Raw genomic sequence first — 20936 nt, forward strand, 5'->3', positions numbered from 1 at the left:
CCTATAACCATTTTATGCTCAGCGCCTAAAATTTGTATTCTTCTGAGGCTTTACAAATAGAGTAGGTTATTTTCCTCCTGTTTCAAATATTTCTTCCGAGGATTAATAAAGTATTTATTGATTCTGACAGTATTCAAGTCTTAAATGAACAGCAAAGTAACTCTAAAGTTTACTGAGATTTATCAATAAAAAAATAGATCAAACAACTGCTACTAATTTTCACTGAAATGCGATATAAAAACATTAAATAAGACTAATATCTGGCTACATATGATAGAAAGAAATACCCTGCATTTCACAGAAATATCAACAAAAGTTCATTATAAAAAGAATTTTGGGCTCTGTCAGTGAAAATGTATGAAAGCACTGATGTCACCGTTGTGAATAGGGTGCATATCATCCTTATGTCTCTCTTGTATCCAGTTAAGCAAACTGTGCTCCATTCCTTCCCTTGTGAAATATCTCATGATTTTGGAAATGCTTCATTTTAAGTGACCTACTATGTTTAGGTTTGTTTAAATAATCATAATAACACAAAAGACAACACAAGAGGTCACTGTTCTACAACTAGGTGATTGGCTGAGTGGTCTATTTACACTTAATGAGCATCTTGCTTGAAGGTGGAGTATGTAAGATTTTCAATATTTTAAAAAAATTAACAAAAAAATAACTACAATCATAATTAGATAGTTTTTAAAAAAAACAAAACATGTAGGTTCCAGTCTGTCCAAATTTGATGTGTTATTAAATTACAAGTTTAATTAATGACATAGACTCTTCTTAAATGTTTGCCTACCAGTAAAAAAAAAAGTGCTTTTTGTCATTTGTCATTAATTAAACTTGTAATTTAAGAACGCATCAAATATGAACAGACTGGAACCTACATGTTTTTAAAAAAAAACAAAACAAAACAAAATAAAACCCAACTTTCTAATTATGATTGTAGTTATTTTATTAGTTAATTTATTTTGAAAATATTGAAAATCTTACATACTCCACCTTTAAAGGAGAACCACATCTCACCAGATTTTATCTGCGACAGTCATGTGTCTGATAAAGTCAAACTGAAATTAATAATACACGTCTGACAATGAAAATTGTAGCAACATAAAAACAGGAAAAACAGAAAGTCAAAAAGATGTACACACAACTGAAATGCATGAAGGGCGTAGGACACGAGGAAAAGAAAAACAAGGGTTCTACTGGTAGACTATTAGCCTTTATAGCATTCTGAGATTACAAAGATATGAAATAGTTAAGAAATCCTCTCTACAAATATGAACTTTTATTTATTCATTCATTCATTTTCTCATGTATGAACAACATGAGGGTGTCTTTTTGTCGGCTGATTGTAAAAAATAAAACAAAACTCTTTTATCTGTCACATTGGACCCAAGTACCCAGCAGCTCAAGCGACTGTTCCTACAACCTACCATGTTGAAGCAGAGGAGACGTTTGGGAGCAGTCAGCCAATCGTATTTCAGCAGCAAGAGTTTTGAACCAATCAGAGGAATACACCGCTTGATAGCAAGTTTATCTAACCCTCAGCACATGTGAGACCGTATTGAAGGAGAGGTACTTTTGAGTTATTCTGGCTTTATAGCGGATTTATCGCTACATTTAAAGATGAAGAAGAAAAAGCCTTTTGCCGAAGAGGCTGGAGAGGTAAGCTGTCGACATTTATAATTGTTTGATTAGTGTGTTTGCTTGCTGTCGCCCAGAAGGAGGATCAGTTTTGCTCAGACAAGTCTTACACGCTTTCCTGTGATGTTTCTTTTGTTGAATTGGTAACACTCAAAGTACGTACACAAAAGAAGTGTTCATAAAGATGTAATAATAAAAACAAGTAACAGTAGCCATCTTCGATTAAATGAATACCCGTTATAATCAAATCTGAGTGGATAAAACTGAACTTTTATCCCCCCTTTCCTTTCTTTAAGGTATTTCCCCCAAATTCTCCCCACGATGATGATGCGGATGAGGAGAAAAATGAGTCCCATATTAAAGCCAAAAGGAGTAAACGTGAGGAGACCGGGGAGGAGAAGGTGGTCTATCACCCTGTGAAGCTGTCCCGGAATGATCTGTACAGACCTCCCACAGCAGAGGAGCTAAACCAGCTGAAAGAGGCGGAAAGCCTGTTTCACTGCAGCCTTCTTAAAATGCAGGTGAGACCACGATCCCCATGAGTTACAAAATGAAAAGGAAAATTAATCTGTTTGGTCTTTGAGTCCTGTCAGCTCGTGAAGACAGTAATAGCACAAACGCTAGTGTTTTGCTATTATAAACTTATCGTTTTTCACACAAAACAGATGGAGGAGCTGCTAAAAGAAGTGATGCTGAGTGAGCATAAGAAACAGAAAGTTGATTCCTTCATTCAAACTGTCACCAAGCTGCTCCAGAGTGTGCCCAATTCACCAGAAGTTGAGGTAAATGTTGTATTTCTAAGAGCTTCAACTCTGTTCAACCACCTTAGCACCTGTTTCACAATCTCTCTGTTTATGCACAGGTAAATGACATGTCATGGCTGGGTGGTGCAGTTAAGGTTCCTTTTCTCCTGGTGCCCAAAACAACAAAGGGCAAGTTCCACATGGCTCCTCCAGCTTCCATTGATCTGATCGGGAGCTACCCTCTAGGCACATGCACCAAGCCACACATAACAGTGGACCTGGCTGTCACAATTCCAGCTGTAAGTAACCACTGGCACTCTTAAGAGTTGTAAGAAGACAAAACACCAGATAAACAACACTTGTTTCTTCTCCCTAAAACCTCTCTCTGCTCTCAGGATGTCCTTCACCCAAAAGATTTAATGAACCAAAGGTATCCAAGAAAAAGGGCTCTGTACCTTGCAGGCATCGCCCAGCATCTCAAGTCCTCCTCTGATATTGGGACCCTGCATTATTCCTGTCTTCATGGCAATCGACTCCGACCTGTACTGTTGCTGACCCCTCCAGGTATGTTTGAATGACATGATGTTGTACTTACAACCTTTAATTATATGACGTCTATACTGATTGTTTTATTTTATTTATCAGAAATTTCAATGTCAGGTTATGATTTTGAGATGAAATATGTTTGTACCTTTTAGGTAAAGATTTGTCCAGTTTTTCTCTCCGTGTTCATGTCTTACCACCTCCTGGATTCTTCAGTCCCACCCGTCTCCACCCTCAAAGAAATAACATCCGGACAGAGTGGTACACAGGATTGCAGACATCCAACTCTGGTAAGATAGCTTACCTCTGCATTTTGTCCTTCAAGTATTATGCAGAATCTGCTGCCAGACTGATTTAAGGTTGCTAGTTATTTAAATCATATTTTTAAACAGCACAGAACATGTGTTAATTGTGCAACATTGAAGAAAATAAAAGAAACAGAATTGTTGGTGGCATTGTCTGAAGCCTAAAATCAGACCGTAAGATAGCAACCTCACAACATCAAAGATAGTGGCCAGCTATTACGCTTTTCACATGCCTAGACCATTGCAACAGCCTTTTTACATGTCTCACCCAAATATGCATTAATTAACTTCAAATTGTTCAGCTGCATGGATTTTAAGTAGACCCAATCAGAGAGAGCACACTACTCCTGTTCTAGGCTCTTTGCACTTGCCCCCAGTATGTTTTAGGATTTATTTTAAGAGCTTACTGTTGACTTTTAAAGCAGTTCATGGCCTTTTACGCTCCTATGTATCAGACATTTTACAACCTCATTAGCCTGTCAGAAGTTTGAGATCCTCTGGAAAAGGGTTTTTAGTTATCCGGAGACTCTATTGAAGGTGAAAGGGCTTTTGCGGTGAAGGCCCCTGAATTCTGGAATGAGCTGCCTGATCCGATCAGGACAGCACAGTCTTTTTTTTTTTTTAAATCTCATTTATTGAAAATCCTCACCCAATTTTAAATGATGCTACCGGCCCTGCTTACAGGCTGATTTGCTGTTCTACAATTTTATTTTATTTTATTTTTTTATTTTATTGATGTGTGAAGCATTTTAGCATTCCTTTAGATAAGCACTATATTAATAAAGTTATTTATTAAATATTTTTATTACATATTTATTCACTTTTGGTGTTGTGTTGTTTATTCTACTCTTTTTTAAATCGTGCTATTTATGGATTCAAATCTTTCAGGGGAAAAAAAGCACCATCCAAATCTTTTGAACATTGCACTTATATTCTGAACAATTCTGCAATTTTTTTTTCTTTCAGAGCGCTGCGAACCTCCCACTCCACATTACAATAGCTCAGTTCTTGGGGATTTACTGCCAAGGGCTCACCTCCAGTTTCTCACTGCTGTCAGCTCCCAGTGCTCTGCTTTCACTGATGGGGTAGCTTTGCTCAAAGTATGGCTCCATCAAAGAGACTTAGACCAGGTAAGTTTGAATTGGTTCAATCACTTCTTTCATTTCACATTGTGTACAATAACTGATGTAATGTTGATATTGTTTTTTCCATGTCTCATAGGGCACTGGTTGCTTTAATGGTTTCCTGGCTTCCATGCTGATGGCTTATCTGCTGATCACTCACAGAATCAGTAACACCATGACAGCCTATCAGCTGCTTCGAAATAGTTTGAATTTCCTTGGTAAGAAAAGAAAAACTCTGCAAATTCTTGTTCAAACTGATTATAATTTGATTTGTTTGAGTTAATAAACAAATTGTGAATATGTTACTACTTATACTCATCCTTTATCTAATTCTCAGCTTCTGCAGACCTGACAGAGAATGGAATTAGCCTCGCTAAGGATCCTGACTCTTCTGCTGTGAGTGTTTCAACTCAGATATAAAACAATTAGTCAATTCATTTATTTGTCATGTTTTTATTAATTCTCATAAATTATGTTCCTTTCATTATTCTGCAGCCAGCTCTCGCAGAGTTTCACAATGCTTTCCAGGTTGTGTTTGTTGACCCTTCTGGGCACCTTAACATGTGTGCTGAGATGACTGCGTCCACCTACAAACAGGTAAGTATTGTTAAAACATTTCATTTGATGATGCAGTTTTTGCCTCCTGAGATTATGGACATAACTGCAGACTTTTTTTTTTTCTACATCTTTTATTTTCAGCTGCAGCATGAGGCATCCATGTCAATGCAGTTCTGGGACAATCCCACAGTGGATGGGTTCCAGTGCCTTCTCATGACTCCTAAACCCATGATAAGGACAAGTGACCATGTCTTCCAGTATGTCTCTATTATCCTTTCATCAATTCTGCCAGTTACCAGTACAGCTTTCCTCTGTTCATATATCGTCTTTTAAGGGTTTGTAATGTAAATAATGGGTGGAAAACCACAACAGGGGTGCCTAAAGTCAATCCTCGAGAGCCACTGGCCTGCAGGTTTTCAATGTATCCCTGTTCCAAAACACCTGGCTTCCATTAAATGGATCCAACAACCAATGAAATTCTGCACAATGAGTGATTAGTTTGAGTCATGTGTTGGAACAGAAATGCATGGATAACCTGCGGGATTGTGGCCTTTGAGGACTGGAGCTGGGCGCCTCTATTCAAACAGATCATAACAGCATGCTTTCCTTTATTTCCAGTTCTTAACCTCAGTTTTTCTGTTTTATGTTCATCCTGAACTCAGGCTTTGTGATTTAGTGAGGCTTCAGTCCAGCTGTAAGAAACAGAACCTACTCAGTGAGCTAATGGACCACAGTGGAAATTATGTCCAGACAGCACTCCCTTTTATTCTATCGCTGCTCCAGCAAGGACTTGGCCAAAGGATTCACCTCCTGACCCACTCTCTGTCTCCTGATCCTAAGGTTGTCTTTCAAGTTTCACTTACTGCACACTCACCCTGTTGCGCTTAATATGATTATTTCTCAACTAATATTATCAGGCTTTTTAAAAGTACCTAAGATAGAAGTTAAGAATTTACATCTATGCTTCTATTTTGCCATTGCAGTGGTCTGTAGAGAATGAAGCCCCAAAGTACAAAGCTCAACCTCCAGTCTCCTTTGGTTTGCTCTTAAGGACTGAGCTGGCAGCCTCTGTTCTGGAGAGGGGACCATCTGCGGACAGTCCCAAGGTAACTTTACCTCTCCATTGTTACTCTGTGTAGGCAACCATTTCTTGGTGTATCCTCATGATTTGAAGCATCATCGCCATTGTGCGAGTGCAAAGAATATAAAAATATATGCTACAAGGATTAAGTGGATTTGTTTTTTTAAGTTGCATCTCTGTTTATTGCCACAAATGCTTTAGCTTTATGTGTGTTTTTATTTGTGAAGAGTGAGGATTTTTACATTTTCTTTTTTCATATAACCACTTTTTCCTTTTAAAATGGAAATATTAGGAATGAGCTGTTCAGAGTAGTTTTGGATGTCCCAGCCATTCATGTGTTACAATGCATGTGCTGCATCTCACTGTTTAACACAGTGATGTCTTCTGCTAGGCAGCTGAATTTCGTCAACTGTGGGGCCCTCGCTCTGAGCTGCGCCGCTTCCAGGATGGTGCCATCACTGAAGCTGTGCTGTGGGATGGAGAAAGCATGTGCCAAAAGCGCCTGGTTCCCAAACAGATAATCACACACTTGCTACAGCTGTATGTATTACACGTTTCACTGAGCTGGTAGTACTCCAGTGGTTAGGGTGATGAAAGAGTCACCAGTCACTGATAATACTGATAATCTATATGCTGTCATGGTAACAGGAACAAACTGTTTTGTTGCTGCTGTTTTTTTTTTTTTTACTGACTTGTTGACTTAAACAATGTTGAGACTGATCTGATCCACCGTTGGTATCAGGTTCTTATGTTAATGTTGATCATAAGCAAGGAGATCCAGATTCTGTCATTTGTTTTTACTAATTCGTAATGTTACAATCCATGTGTTAAATCTGTAACCATACATGTTTTAGAATTAAGTCTTCAACACAGATTGCCAACTCATACTTTGTTTTTTGGAAATGGTCTGCAAACAGGGGAAATTGAGACAACTTGTAAATTGTTTAAAAGAAACATTCTGAGATTGACTGTGTGAAGACTTTACTCTGCAGACATTTTCCATAAGTATTACAACTAAGTACACTGTGTGTTGGCAAACGTGTCTTCTCAACAAGGTGGGAGGTTTCAGGTGAAAGAAGAATTTGGAAATTGTCAACTTGTCATGATAGATAGATAGATGGATAGATACTTTATTCATCCCCAGGGGGGAAATTCAGGGTGTTCCAACAGTTCCTTTAAAACAAAAAAGATAGATTAAATTGAAGATTAATATTTAACATGATGGTTGTTTGTATGATGGTTCTGTTTGAAAATTTTATGAAGTAACAGTTACAAGTTTACCATGAAACTCAAAAGCATAGTTTAAATATACTGTTTAAAGTGGAACTATTATGTGCATTTCAGGCTAATTTATTTTAATTTCTGAGACCAGAAGGGCTGGGATTCATCGAGTTATTGTCACAAATCGCTTTATTTACTTCAGACCGACCCTCTCCGTAGGCTGTCAGATCAGCCTGTGGGCAAAACGAGTGGATTGAGACTCTTCCGCATTAAGCCCCACCTCCCGCCACTGCACTACATCGGGAGCGCGCAGCGCAACTGCTTTCACCGTCATTGTAACGTCTAATAAACAGAAGGATTAGGCTAATATGAACTCAAAAAAAAAATAAATAAATACAATGTCAACACATAGCATACAGCCCTACATGTTGGAACCTGAATCAGACCCTGAAAACGAAGTGGAAAACAGCAACCCACAGCAACGAATGCAGCAGGATGTCTCTCTTTGGTAAACTCACCAGCCATTGTTGGAAATAACTTTATCCAACGTTTTCCACCCGCCTGATGTATTTGTACATGCCCTTGTTAACCAGTAGAAGGTAACCAATCACCGAACCTTATCCCCCGGGACGTCACAAGGATTTCCAAGTCGAAAAAACTTTCTAAAACTATGCGTTTTTCGTCGCCATGGAAACCAAATGGCGAGCGTGCTAGAACTCAAACTCAAACATGCGTTTAGGTGATAAAACAGTGCCGTTCACATGTCTGATGAGGATTCAACACTGTAACACTGTAGAAAGCTCAGAAAAGTTGAAATACCATAATAGCACCCCTTTAATCTGTAGTCTTAAGAACTACAGCGTGGTTTAATGCAGGCTCATATGTCTACACATTAGCAACAAAAATTTCTGTCACCATCAGCAGATGGTGCATCACTGATAATGTTGGCTACAGAAAGACAAAATATTTTACAGCTGAGATATGAATATCTTAACTTTTTTGCTTATTCAGTACACTGGTTTATAGCACTACCAGTAAACACATTAACAAGGGAGAGAGTTCTTGCTCCCTCAGTACTTCATTTCTCCTTCTGTTCCTGACTTTTTCCATTCACCCTCCACTTTTTTTTTTTTTTTGCTTGACCGTCCTACAATAATTCTTATGTTTTCTCAGTCGGATTTTATCACACACATGCTCATTATGTTAGCTTGTACAAGTTATGCATTTCTGTTCACAAAGATCATCATGTTTACATGCTCTGGGCTCAGTCTTGTGCGCGTTGTTGCAAAGGTCTGTCCAGCATCTGACAATAAAGATGGCAGTGAAACACTGGGAATACACAAATAATGTCTGGCCAAAGTAGCCAGTTTGGGAAATCTTGGTCCATTTAACCTCCACCAGTCAAGAGGGTTTATATCCAGTGAGGGAGCAATGTCTCTCAAGTAGTAATCCACCTGAGCCTCAGCATCTGTGGCATAGGAGGAACTGTAGTTGTCTCCTAGGAGTAACGCCATTGTGTTTTGGGGTGTTTTTCTCAGTTGTGAGTACTTGGCCACCTGGCTAATATCAGGTGTGACTGGAGTTTCTTGTTGTTCATCTTTTGCTCCAACAGGGGCAGTCGCTGCATCTAGTTTTGCAACTAGCTCATGCAGTTTAACCTTTGCAGCCAGTCTCCCTGTTGGCGTAAGGAAGCTGAGATGTTTGTGACGAGGGTCCAGCATAGATGCAATCAGGGCTGGTTTGGAAGCAAGTTCACAGGAGTCCACCTAGAAACATTAAAATACAAGACAACAGTCACACAAAGAGTATGTATCCATATTAGAAAGAACAAACTTCCACAATGTTTATACTAACCTCCATGCAATCCCGAAGTGACCTCTGAACTTTCTCCTTGAACTCAATGACTTGTTCAACATCCTTCTCTTTTGGTGTAAGGTGGGTCTGGATGAGGCTGAAGGTTATTGGGTAAATGTTTGAAATGGAGATCTCTGTCTCGGCAGATATAGCTGTTGTTGCCCATTTCAGTGTTGCAAGCACAGGTGTGAAATTCTCAATGATTTGCCAGCAGTCATCTTCAATCTCAAGGGCCAGGGCTTCTTGTTTGTTGGTGATTGCTCGATCAGAAAGAACAGCTTTAATTGCCCAACGTTGCTCAAGTAAGCGTTCCAGCATATCACAAATAGTGTCCCATCTTGCTTTGCTTGATTTAATAAGCTTGTGCTGTGGCAGGCACATCTGCACTTGCTTCTGCTCCAAGGCTTCACTCGCCAGTAAGTTGTCACTAAAGTGCTGGACGAGTCTTCCTGCGGCAGCTATGATGCAGACTAGATCTTCACTCAGCCCCTTGGTGACGGTAAACTGCAGCGTTGTGGCAAAGCAAGTGACAAAGTCCCATGTGACACAGGCGCCTGTTTGGGCTGAGGTGATGCTTTGTGTGTTGTTTTTAACACATGAAGTAACTTTTTGTGTGATGGCCCAGGCCTGGACAGTGTGGAGAAGCCTCTCTGTGACACTATCTGCAGCTGTGTGGCCCTCAGACAGCTTGTGTGTCTGCAGCACAGCTGACTTCCTCTGCCAGTCCTCTGTTATGAATGAACAGGAAATTGTAATGTACCTCTGAAACGGAAGAGCCGTCCAGAAATCAACAGTGAGAGCCACTTTCTCCACTTTTCCCAGCTGCGCGACAAGCTCTTCTGCTTTCTCACGGAAATGACCCTCTATAATGCGTGTGATGTCCCCAGCAGATGGCATTTTGTAATTCTGCACCGTGTGTGCTAGTAGGTCGTGAAAACCCTCGCCATTAACCACGCTGATGGGGAGCATGTCCTTTTCAATCATCCTGGTGATAAGTTCAGTCACCTCGGTTTGCGCTGGTACAGACACACCATCGTTGGGTACAGTGTCGGGGTGTTTGTTTTTGATGTGGTACATCATGCTGGTGGTGCTACTCCTGTATTTCAGCTTGGAGTCGCATATCCTGCAGTGAACCTCGTCGTCCACTTTGGTGAAAATATCCCAAACAGAGCTCCGTTTTAGGCGTTTCCTCTCTCCATAGTCCCGTTCAGGGGGGTTTGTAGTCATATTTATTTTTGGTGACATTGTTGGAATTTGCAGACCATAATTACTCTCCTCCTCGACGCATTGAACGGTGCAGATCACGGGTTTTTCATCTTCCTCCGCAATAGACAGATGGTGTCTGGTAATGTGGGCCATCATGGAGCTTGTACCGCCGCAATACTTCAACGTGGTATCACATTTAATGCAACGGACGTAGCGTGAAGTGTCCAGTTTTTCAAAGTATCCCCACGCAGAGCTTTTTCTTCTCCCTGCTCGTTTCATGTTATGCAAATGGACCAATGTGGTTTACGACAGTATGAAGCAAAATATGGCCACCAAGATGGCGTTGTCGTCATTGTGAACTTTTAAATGAATTAATAAAACAATATAAAAATACTTTTAAGAGAATGCAGCGTGTTATGTTTTTGTTAGGTTAAACTCCACAAGTCAAGCGGAGCTGTGCGGAGGTCTAAGAAAGGGGGGGGATCGTCGAGTGCGATGCTGCAATATCACCATATGGCAGCGCTACTGGCTAGTGCTGGTTTCACTGCTGCTCATGTGGAATAATGTGGTAATTGGCCAACAACTTGGGGTACCTTCTGACCAAGTTCTCAAAAAAAAAAAAAAAGTTTTTGAGCAAGCAGTAAATACGTGAACAAATGATGTGTGCCATGTCTGCTACTCATGTAGGTAATATGGATATTTGAATGGAAACGTCCGAAACAGTGTTTTGGAAAACCGTCACATGACGCTGGTACTTAGCTGATGCTGCACAGTCAAAATCTTTAGACTTTTACAAGACCTTGGACATTGTTGTCAAATTCATTTTGACAATGCTGACGTTATTTAAGGTAATTGTTTGGTTGGGAATATTGAGATGTTTTATACAGATAGACATTTCTGTAATTGACCTAAATACACCTTTTCTAATTACATGTGGAATTAGACAGGAAGGCTCAGTTTCTCCATCCGTGGTCATGGATTAGAAGTTATTTTTCTTTCTAGAAATATACATGTGCACAGTTGGCAGATAACACAACTTTTGTTTCTGCAAAACAAAGTAAGTATCTTTTCCTTGAGCTGGTATTATGTTGTTTTGCCAGAGAATTAGGTTTTAAGCTGAACATTGTGAAGTTTGAAATGTTACCCTTCCATGATTGTGATGAAAACTTTGCAAAAGCTATTTAAGTGAAATACAGATGTAGGAAAACACATAACCAAGAATTCTGTGTTTTCCTTCATTGAGCATGCTCGATAGAATCTCATTATCTAAGACAGGTGGCCTTACATTTTGTCCAATAAAATGCAACATAAACTACTTTTAAATTAGATTGAACTGTTGAACAGAAAACATGCCCACCAACTGTAGGCTTGATTTAAATGTTATTGATGTATATCTGTTTAATTGTAATGTGGAAATTATTTTATTTTTAACAAAAATTATGGATATTTTCCAACAGGCATGCAGATATCCCAGAGTCCTGCATACGATATGTTGGTTCGATGGTAGATGATTTAATCAAAACAAGAAGTGAGGTAAATTGTTTCTCTGTTCATTTATGGCTTTTATTTTATTGCTGAAAGTGCTAATATTGAAAACATGGCATTTGATTTTACTTCATGTCTCCATTTTTGGATGGAAAAGTGTTCACCTGTAGGTTTTTCAGTTTTGTCAAACGAACAAAGATTACTATTAATTGAACTAAAAATTGTGTCTGCATCCATTTTAGACTTTGTATCCAATATTTTAAAAGTTAGCACAAGTGTCCATGTTGACATTTTCTTTGAATGCAGTGGATTATTTGCTGTGTTGTTCAGGCACCTGGTACTGGAGAGGAGGAGAGTTTAGTGGTGATTCAGTCATATGATGACCTGAGCAGAAAGCTGTGGAGGCTGGGAGATTTGCCTCTTTCCATCACTGCAGTGCAAGGAGCCCACCCAGCACTCAGATACACTCAGGTAAAACCTCGAGAATGCACTCATTAATACTGTTGTAAGTGCTATGATGATTTGAGTGAAATTGGCTTGACAGCAGTTCCAACATTTTTGCTGTGCCTTCCAGGTTTTTCCTCCTCGGCCACTGCTTCTGGACTACTCCTTCTTCGACAGAGAAAAAACTACCAGATCACTGGTGCCAAAAGAAGGCAAGCCATGTCCAGCTTATATCACTCCCATCACAGGTTGGTACATCATCCACCAGCAGCTTGAAGAAAACTGAAAACTAGATAAACTAAATATGTTATTCCTGTCATGACTTTAAAGAATTTTCAGTTTAATTAAAAAAAAAACAAAAAAAAAAAACAACAGCTAATTGGATTATTCTCGTTTGGTTTCTTCGCTGCCACTAATTGAATTTTACAGTTAAAGTTATGTCTCAAGGTTGAACTTTACAAACCCATATACCAGTGCATGGCTAACTTTGAGTTTGCAGTGATCTGTCACATGGAGGGGAGTGGAAAGTGGCCTCATGATCGCCTGGCAATCCATCACATCCGAGCTGCTTTCCACATTCAACTGGCAGAGTTACTCAAGAAGCACCATAATTATACATGCAGGCCCTGTCCCACCCACTTGGATGTCTGGAAGGTATATTTTTAGACTTGTTTGTTTGTCACACAAGCTTATGGTATTTTCAGGCGACTTGGTATTTATTGTATTTCACACTGCTGTTTTATTCATTCTTTCGTGTAAACTCTTGATAAAGTAAGATCAGGACAAGACACTGAAGTAAAAAGAAAACAACCTTTTCCCCCTGAGAGCAAGTACTGAAATGTCAACTTAATGAAAGTACTGGCAAAAGATAAAAGGGAAAGTTAAGCATTAGAAAGGGAAAACACACAAACTGCAGAAGGTTTCCCAGTTAATGTCAGAAAAATATTACAAAGCCATAACTAAGGGATGGTTTAGGATCACCTCAGCCTCTGCCAACTTTATCTAAAGGAAAGTTTTCCAGGTGTTGTATGGTGATGTTTGGAATTCCCTGTGCTTTCAGGATGGTTTGGTATTTCGAATCCAGGTGGCGTATCATCGTGAGCCTCAGGTGCTGAGGGAGAGTGTGAACGCAGAAGGACTCCTGGTTATCAGGGACAATGAGGAGGCTCAGGCTCTGGAGATGGCCACCATTCACAAGCCACTACTTACCAGCACATTACATGGGTAAATTAAAAAGTGGCATGTATAGGAAGGGAAAGTCATGGTGGTTTTTGTTTTGTTTTTCAGTTACCAAATACTGCCATGGCTTAGTTATGTTTGATTTACTATTACCTCCTTCTGTTCGACTTCTCTCTTCATCTTTGACCCTTTTGTTTGTGTCCTTTCCTGTTAGTTTTTTTTTTTTTTTTTTTCTCTCCTCACTATTTAGCTCACAATGTTTGCTCACGTTTCTGCTCCACCTTAAACCTTTTATCTTGTTTTTTGTTAGTCTCCAACAGCAGCACCCATGTTTTGGAGCAGTGTGTCGTCTGGCTAAACGCTGGTTGGCGGCTCAGCTCTTCAGCGATGACATCACAGAGGACACAGCAGATCTGCTGGTGGCGTCGCTTTTCCTGCATCCTGCACCCTTCATTCCTCCAAGGTCAACTACAGCTATTACTTCTAAAAAATCTGACTCATTTGTGCGAGCCACACTTTCCCCAGTCGCTTGTTTTGCCCAGTAGGTCATGTGAACAGATTTTTCTGTATTCCTCAGTTCTCCTCAGGTGGGCTTCCTGCGTTTCCTTCAGCTGCTCTCTTCCTTTGACTGGAGGAACAACCCGCTGGTAGTGAACCTCAACAGCCAGCTTACAGGCAATTGCTCTCACACACATACACACACACACACACACACACACACACACACACACACCCTCTCTCTCTCCTTAATGACACAAACAAATCCCTCTTGACCTCTTTTTATTTACACACCCAACATATTTTAACATCCTTCCCATTTACATTACCGTTTCTTTTCCTAGCTGAATTGTTGTTGCCCTCTCTCTCACGTGCAGCTGCAGACTACACAGAGATTAAGAATGGCTTCATGGCCTCCAGAGAGTCCCTGCCTGTAATGTTTGTAGCAACGCCTAAAGACAAAAAGATGTCTATGTGGACCAAGAAAGCACCGAGCATACAGGTCAGTGGACACAAACACAAATACACACATAGCAACACATTTATTAGATTATCGCTCACTGTTTAAATACTATATTTGATCAATAAGCATAATAGATACAAGCTGGGAAGTTTGTTATACCAATATTAATTATATTAAAAGTTTTTTGTTTTTTTTTCTTCTTCTTCTTATAAACAACGGTGTAGAAAAGAGTTGCATGTCCTCGGCAGAGAGCAGTCACACAGTTTCCCAATCCGGGAGCCTTTTCTCAATGCGCACTGCTCTCCTGGATCACACTGAAAAGATGCAAAAACTGTGTTAATTCATGATGATGCACTTTTACTGATTAGTTATCAGTTTTTGGGGGTTTTTTTTTTACATTGAGTCTATTCCAGAGAATTTTAGTTATTGCTTTACTTACCACAGGCAGATAGCCATGCTTTTTTCTAAGAGCTGGGAATTGGTTGTTCTGGAGTCTTTCCAAAACCTGGTGTAAATTATTGATCTGAAAAAAAAAATGTTTACATATATGAAATAAACATTTTAAGGCTCCAACTTGAAATGCTAAAGATTTTAAATAATTTTGCATCGTGTGAAAATTTATCAGTAATTCCATTAGCTTTCTGATAGTTGTACAGCTGGAGACCGTCAGGTCTTGCTCACCAGTTGCTTTTCATTGCTTTCCTCTGTCGAAGTTAAATAAGTGAAATATTTTGATTTGTGTTCCTCTGTTTGGATTTGACCGTAGCTGTAAAAGAGTCCACCGGCAGATAATAGCAGATAAAAGGGAAATGCACGCCAGCCTCCCATGGTGCGTAGCTGACCCAGATAAGTTTCCTGTGCTCTCCTACCTCAGTCTGCCTAAAAGCTGGACTTTAACGGCGACTCTCTTCCAACATCCTCCTTTATATCACTGGCAAAGAGCAGGATCTTTGTGTTCTGTGATGTCACAACAGGAGACGTCACCTGAGTTTTACCATTACCACTTGACCGTTGCAGGGAGGGCTCCTCTCTGAAAGGGTTCATTTGGAATTAGAAGGTGTGTCCAGAGCTTTCAGTGTCAATGTATACTACTGCCTTTATCAGTCTTTAAAATTGGAACTGTTCATACCAAATATAGTTGATTGTATTTGATTACTTAGGTTATGATAGCAGCAGTGGCGTTTCTTCCTTATTTTATTTTACAATGCAAAATGTGTTTGTTTTTAGCAGGACCTGTTTCTTCAATGCAGAAACTTTAGGACTTTTTGTTTGCTTTGTTGTTTTGTTTTGCACACAGCATTCCCTCTGGATTTACATGTCCACCTTCTGTAACTAAAACATGTTAAAAACAATGAATGACCTGGTTTAATTTCATTTGTAGTTACTGCTGCAATTCCTCAGAACAGCCACCAGGGAGCAGAAAATGGTGGAAATAATTTTTCTCTAATCCTCATTATTTGTTTTAAATGTGTTATCACTGAAACTTAAATATTTTATGTTGGACTGAATGTGGTTTATATTTGCTCCATGAATAAGAATAGATTTTTAAAGTTTTATTTTAACATTCAAAACTCTTAAAGAGATGGCAAACAAATGCTATCACTGTTATAACTATTGTTCTGTTTTTGTTTTTTTTTTAATTTTTTGCTTAACCTGGTTATTTTTCAACATGACAAATTTGTAAAAAGTTTTCATTTCTTTGCAGCTGTCAACCATCTAGGGAGTAAGAATGATGTACAATGATGACCTAACTAGTTTCCAGTTATACCCACTTTGTGCTCCTAAATTTACAGCAAGACTCAGATAACCTTAGACCGCTGATAATGCTTTTCAGCTTTCTTCCTATAAGCTGAAATGAATGCATCAGACAGTGCTTTATAACAGTCTGTTGCTGCACTGTGGGTTTATGTTTCCAATTTAGCATGCTATACAGTTTATTTTCTATTTAATGACAAGTGTTACAGCCACCATATATATATATATATATATATATATATATATATATATATATATATATATATGTGTGTGTGTGTATATATATAGACAAATTGGTTGAAAATGCTTCAGTTTCTCAAATGTGATTTTTATGTGTTCAGATGCTACATCGTGTAATGATGGTGGCTGCAGAGAGTCTGAAAGTACTAGAGCATCAGCTGATGGATGGAAACCAGATACAAGATGTCAGGGTGGGTAAAAATGACTAATGCACTAACCACTACACTTCATAGACATGCACTGCTCAAACCAATGAAGGGGTAACTTAATAACATATAATACATATTTGTGGATGAAATATTACTCTTTAAAATATTTATTATACAATGGAATGTGTTGAGGACAAAATAACAAGAATGGTCAGTAAAGAAGGTCTGGATTTAGAGTCATACTCAAAAGTCGAAAGATCAGATCACAAGTTGACCCGACTTCAGGGGAAATCCCTCAAGACATTTTAAACTGGGCTTTAATCATGTGTCAGTGGCCTCCACATGCCTGTATGTCTTCACAACAATGTCTGGGTGGGCACTTGATTAGACAATGGATGTTCTCCTAAGGGATCTCCTCCAAGTCCTGGATCATTCCCCCTCACAGTCTGGGGTGGATGGTATGGGATATGTCTAAGATTTGAGGGATTAAATGTTGGTCTGGTGAACAAGCAGGCCAGTCCACAGCATCCATTCCTCCATCATGAAGAAACCATTGACACACTCCCACCACATGAGACCAAGCACTATAATGACCCCTCTACAGCAGCAGATGGTCTTACAATGGGTCTGAGGATTTCATCTTATTACCCACAGTCAACGTAGCTCTGGCTAGTGCATGGAGGTCTGTGTAGCCCTCATAGGATATGCCTTCTCAGATCATCATTGTCATGCTGGAGGATGTTGCAGGCAGTTGAACGACTTCAACATCATCTCCAGACTCTCTGATGTCTGTCACATGTGCTTTGTGTAAACCTACTCTCATCTGTGAAGAGTACAGGGCACCAATGGCAAATCTGCCAATCTTGGTGTTCTCTGGTAATTGCCAGTCAGGCTGAATGGTGTTCAAGACACCCTACAGAACTTTTGCCATTTTCCCCACCATCAACAGCTAATTCGGCATCCATCTTTCCTCCTACCTGACCTGTTAGCTCTCTCCAGCCAGCAAAAAACAATCTTAACCAAAGGCCTTACGATGGCTCTTGATTTGTCCCTTTCTCTCTTTTAGTCTTGCATGTCTTTGCTGAATCAGCAACGTTGTGTGTTCCAAAAAGCTAGTTATGTTTTTATACGGTGAAGTGAAATGTGACGTCATTTCCTGGATGTAAAAGTTCTATAGTGCGGTTTCTCAGCCTTGGGGCAATGCTGAGCATCAGTGGCTCTAGAAGTGCACATGATAGATATCACTGTGCCATTGAACAAGTCCAGGACGTGGACTTTTAAAGTAAAAAAAAGTTATGTAATGTGTCTTTAAGCTGTGAGCAATGGCCCTATTTGTGGACATTGAGCCTTCATACTGCCTTGATGGAGTCGGACAGTTGGTGCAGAAATAAGCATATTATTAGCCTGCTGGAGCTCATTTTATAGGCCTCTGGGAGTGCGCTTCCTGTTCCTCCTTCCTCCCTACTTTTGAGTTGTATTTTAGAACGCTGCATGTTATTATGAGTGCATGTGTGCAAATATGAGCTACAGGCCAAATGAATTTCCCCAAGGGGATAAATAATGTCTGTCTCACTCTTTCTCCGCCTCTTGACTTACCTCATTGAATCTTCTCCATGCTCTTCACACAACAAACTCTGCACATCGATGTGCCATCCTGAATGAATTGCACTACTGTTGTAACTATTGTTGGTTGTGGACAGCACCTCATGTTACCTCTAGTGGTGGCAAAATGCAAACATAACCAAAAGTCAACAAGAAATGATGAGAACAAGGAATTTATCTGTGACCACCATTTTCAGGACCATTCCCTTCATAGAGGTTGTCTAATTGCCTCCCGTTTCATCTTGTTTTCTATTATTATTATTATACAAGAGCAGGGAAAATTGATTCACAATCAGTGCTGTCTCCTAACTGGACAGATTAATATCCCAAAAGTGGGATGGACTTCATGTTACGTGCTAATGATTATGTGTTCTCTTTTGTTTTTGAGCACTGTACTTTCTGAATAAATTATGATTTGGTATGTCTGTACTTTAATAGAAGTGTCTCTTTCTTTGTGTAGGTTGTCATGCGTCCTCCGTTGGATGTCTACGATGTTTTGATTCAGCTCAATCCGAAGCAGGTTCCGCTGCTAAGCAATGCAGTGGACCCTCCTGCAGTCACCTTTAGCAGAGGCGTACTGACAGATGGTGCGGTCCCGTCTGGAGGGGCCTTACCAGTCATTGACTACAACCCCGTGTCCCTCTATCTGGCACAGCTAAGAGTGAGTCTTGTTGGTACAAATGCACTTTGTGTCTAAAATAATAATAGTGTAGTGCTAACAGTGCCTTAAATTGTATCCGTGTGTGTGTGTGTGTGTGTGTGTGTGTGTGTGTGTGTGTGTGTGTGTATGTGTATATAAAAAACAGACAGGAGAAAAATCTAAATAAAATTAAAAATCCTCATCTCTGCTGTTCACTATTTTTGTACACTTATGTGTACAAATGGTTGATGGTTAACATTGATTTGTGATTTAAAAATGTAGTTAAAAAATTGTTCCGTCTACTCATTCAATTTGTTTTTACATGAACATTTTGGGCACTGAAATAAAAATAAAAATAAAGTCCACATATAGCAAACAGAGTTTAAAGCAGTTTGTCTGAGGTAATTCAAGGGTTAATCTTAAGCAAAGGTTTTAAAGAACTAGCGGGGCTTTTAATAATCACTGGGTGTTTGTTTTACACTTAAATCGGTTATATTTTATTTGCAGGAAGCATTTGGAGACCTGGCCCTGTTTTTCTGTGATCCCTTTGGTGGAACTGTGATCTGTGTTTTATGGAAACCAAAGGCCTTTATTCCTGCTCCATTTAAGGTTGGGTCATAGTTACTCAATAATTTTTCATTTTGTATTATCAATGTCAATAAAATTATTTTTGAATGTCTACATAAATTATTTCTTTGTGATAAACTTTGTATCATAAGAGGATTTCATGTAATGCCTCACAATATTTTTGCATTTGTTTTTATCAGACGTCGCAGATGTCTGCCCGCACCGTGAAGGTGACTGGAGATGAAGCAAAAACTGTTCCTAATGTTGAGGCGATACTGGAAGACTTCCGGATCCTAGGGAAGGGTTTGGTCAAATCAGTAGAGGCCAGGACTGAGAAGTGGTCATTTTAGAACCCTACACACCAATGTGGCCAGATCCTTTCATTTTACTTTTTTTGTTGTTGTTGTTACTGGAGAGGCTACGCCGATGCCTAGTCTATAATTAACTACAAACTAAATGTCAGTGGTCCTCAGTGGTAATGGTAAAGCTGTTAATGACGAGCGTCATGTTTGTTTTGGTGTAATTTCAAATGGCCATTTACATAACTGTTGAGTAAAAACAAACATGTAAAGCAACTCTGTTCTGCTTGGTAGTTCACTGTGAAGCTGAAACGACTAGTTGATTAATAAAAAAGGAAGTTAAGAGTTTTGATAATTGGTCATTCTTTTTTGTTTTCCAATTTGATCGGTGTTTACTGAATATAACTAATTGTGAGGGTTAAAAAGCGAACCTAAGCAATCAGGATTTTGATATAACCTGGTTATTGCAGATGTAACATATATATGTAGAGTATAAAACTGAAACTGCAGGGAGGTTGGTATCAAACAGGCATAGACATGTTCATGAGGGTTTCAGACACTTGTTGACTTTAGCATTCACAAGATGGGGTTTTCCACTAATTTTCTTTTCTAAGAAAGTATTACCTGTCAGTCTTTCCAGGAAATCCTAACCATAAGAAATGTACTGTACATTCCCACAAACCATTGCTTGCCTGAGGATAAATTGGAACATATTTTTGTCTTAATGACTCCCACAAAACCTGTTGTGTGTTTATTAAGAAAGTACCCTTTTTAACTTAACAAACTTAAGTGTTGCTGATAAGGATTTGAAAGCTAATTTAGAGTAAAAAATAAATTATTATTTACGTCCAAAAGAAGATTCAAAGAGATCATTATTCAAATATCAATGGATCTAAAGGTCTCTTATTAGATAACAGTACAAGGCCTCCAGGACTGGGCCCCTGACATAGACAAAAACCTATGGCAGCATCACAATGTATCTGCGTTTACAGTGTTAAGAGGTTAGGATGATGCTGGGAGAAAAGCCATGGAATAATGAAGAAAAAGACGTTTTAAAGCCTGATCAGAGCCAGATTGAATAGAGCAAAACATGATTGATGCGATCACATCTCTTGGTTTGAGATAAAGGAGTTTGACTTCACCTGGAGTTGATCAATGTACTTTTGGTTCAAGCAGGTCCAAAGGTTTCTACCTTTCCAGATGTAGCAAAATGGAAAATATGTGTTTAAGATTGCTGTGGTGAAATATTTCAAGGATTGTAAGATATTTTTCCCCTCTTTTTGTTCAAAAGAAAATACTTCACACACCTAAACAGTGGGGAGTCCATCTCCCAAGT

General features: G+C 39.2%; 2 protein-coding genes across 2 annotated transcripts; one reads left to right on the forward strand and one right to left on the reverse strand.

Moving 5' to 3' along the window:
* The first annotated feature begins 1531 nt into the window (after window positions 1-1531).
* On the forward strand, window positions 1532-19859 carry nol6 (nucleolar protein 6 (RNA-associated)). Its single transcript, XM_079252161.1, has 26 exons — window positions 1532-1665; window positions 1941-2165; window positions 2310-2426; window positions 2507-2686; window positions 2783-2951; window positions 3086-3220; window positions 4202-4365; window positions 4457-4577; window positions 4697-4755; window positions 4855-4956; window positions 5059-5174; window positions 5580-5757; window positions 5901-6023; window positions 6390-6538; window positions 11737-11812; window positions 12095-12235; window positions 12339-12456; window positions 12708-12862; window positions 13269-13432; window positions 13698-13850; window positions 13965-14062; window positions 14263-14387; window positions 16445-16534; window positions 18555-18755; window positions 19242-19343; window positions 19502-19859. The coding sequence occupies exons 1-26, from the start codon at window positions 1627-1629 to the stop codon at window positions 19649-19651; spliced, it is 3450 nt and encodes a 1149-aa protein (XP_079108287.1). The 5' UTR covers window positions 1532-1626; the 3' UTR covers window positions 19652-19859.
* Window positions 8159-10550, reverse strand: LOC306764870 (E3 SUMO-protein ligase ZBED1-like). The gene is made up of 2 exons (XM_079252162.1): window positions 9074-10550; window positions 8159-8985 (listed from the first exon to the last, which is right to left on the reverse strand). The coding sequence occupies exons 1-2, from the start codon at window positions 10433-10435 to the stop codon at window positions 8437-8439; spliced, it is 1911 nt and encodes a 636-aa protein (XP_079108288.1). The 5' UTR covers window positions 10436-10550; the 3' UTR covers window positions 8159-8436.
* Window positions 19860-20936: the final 1077 nt, after the last annotated feature.

This window comes from Telmatherina bonti (assembly GCF_933228915.1).
Source record: "Telmatherina bonti genome assembly, chromosome: 13".
NCBI lineage: Eukaryota > Metazoa > Chordata > Actinopteri > Atheriniformes > Telmatherinidae > Telmatherina > Telmatherina bonti.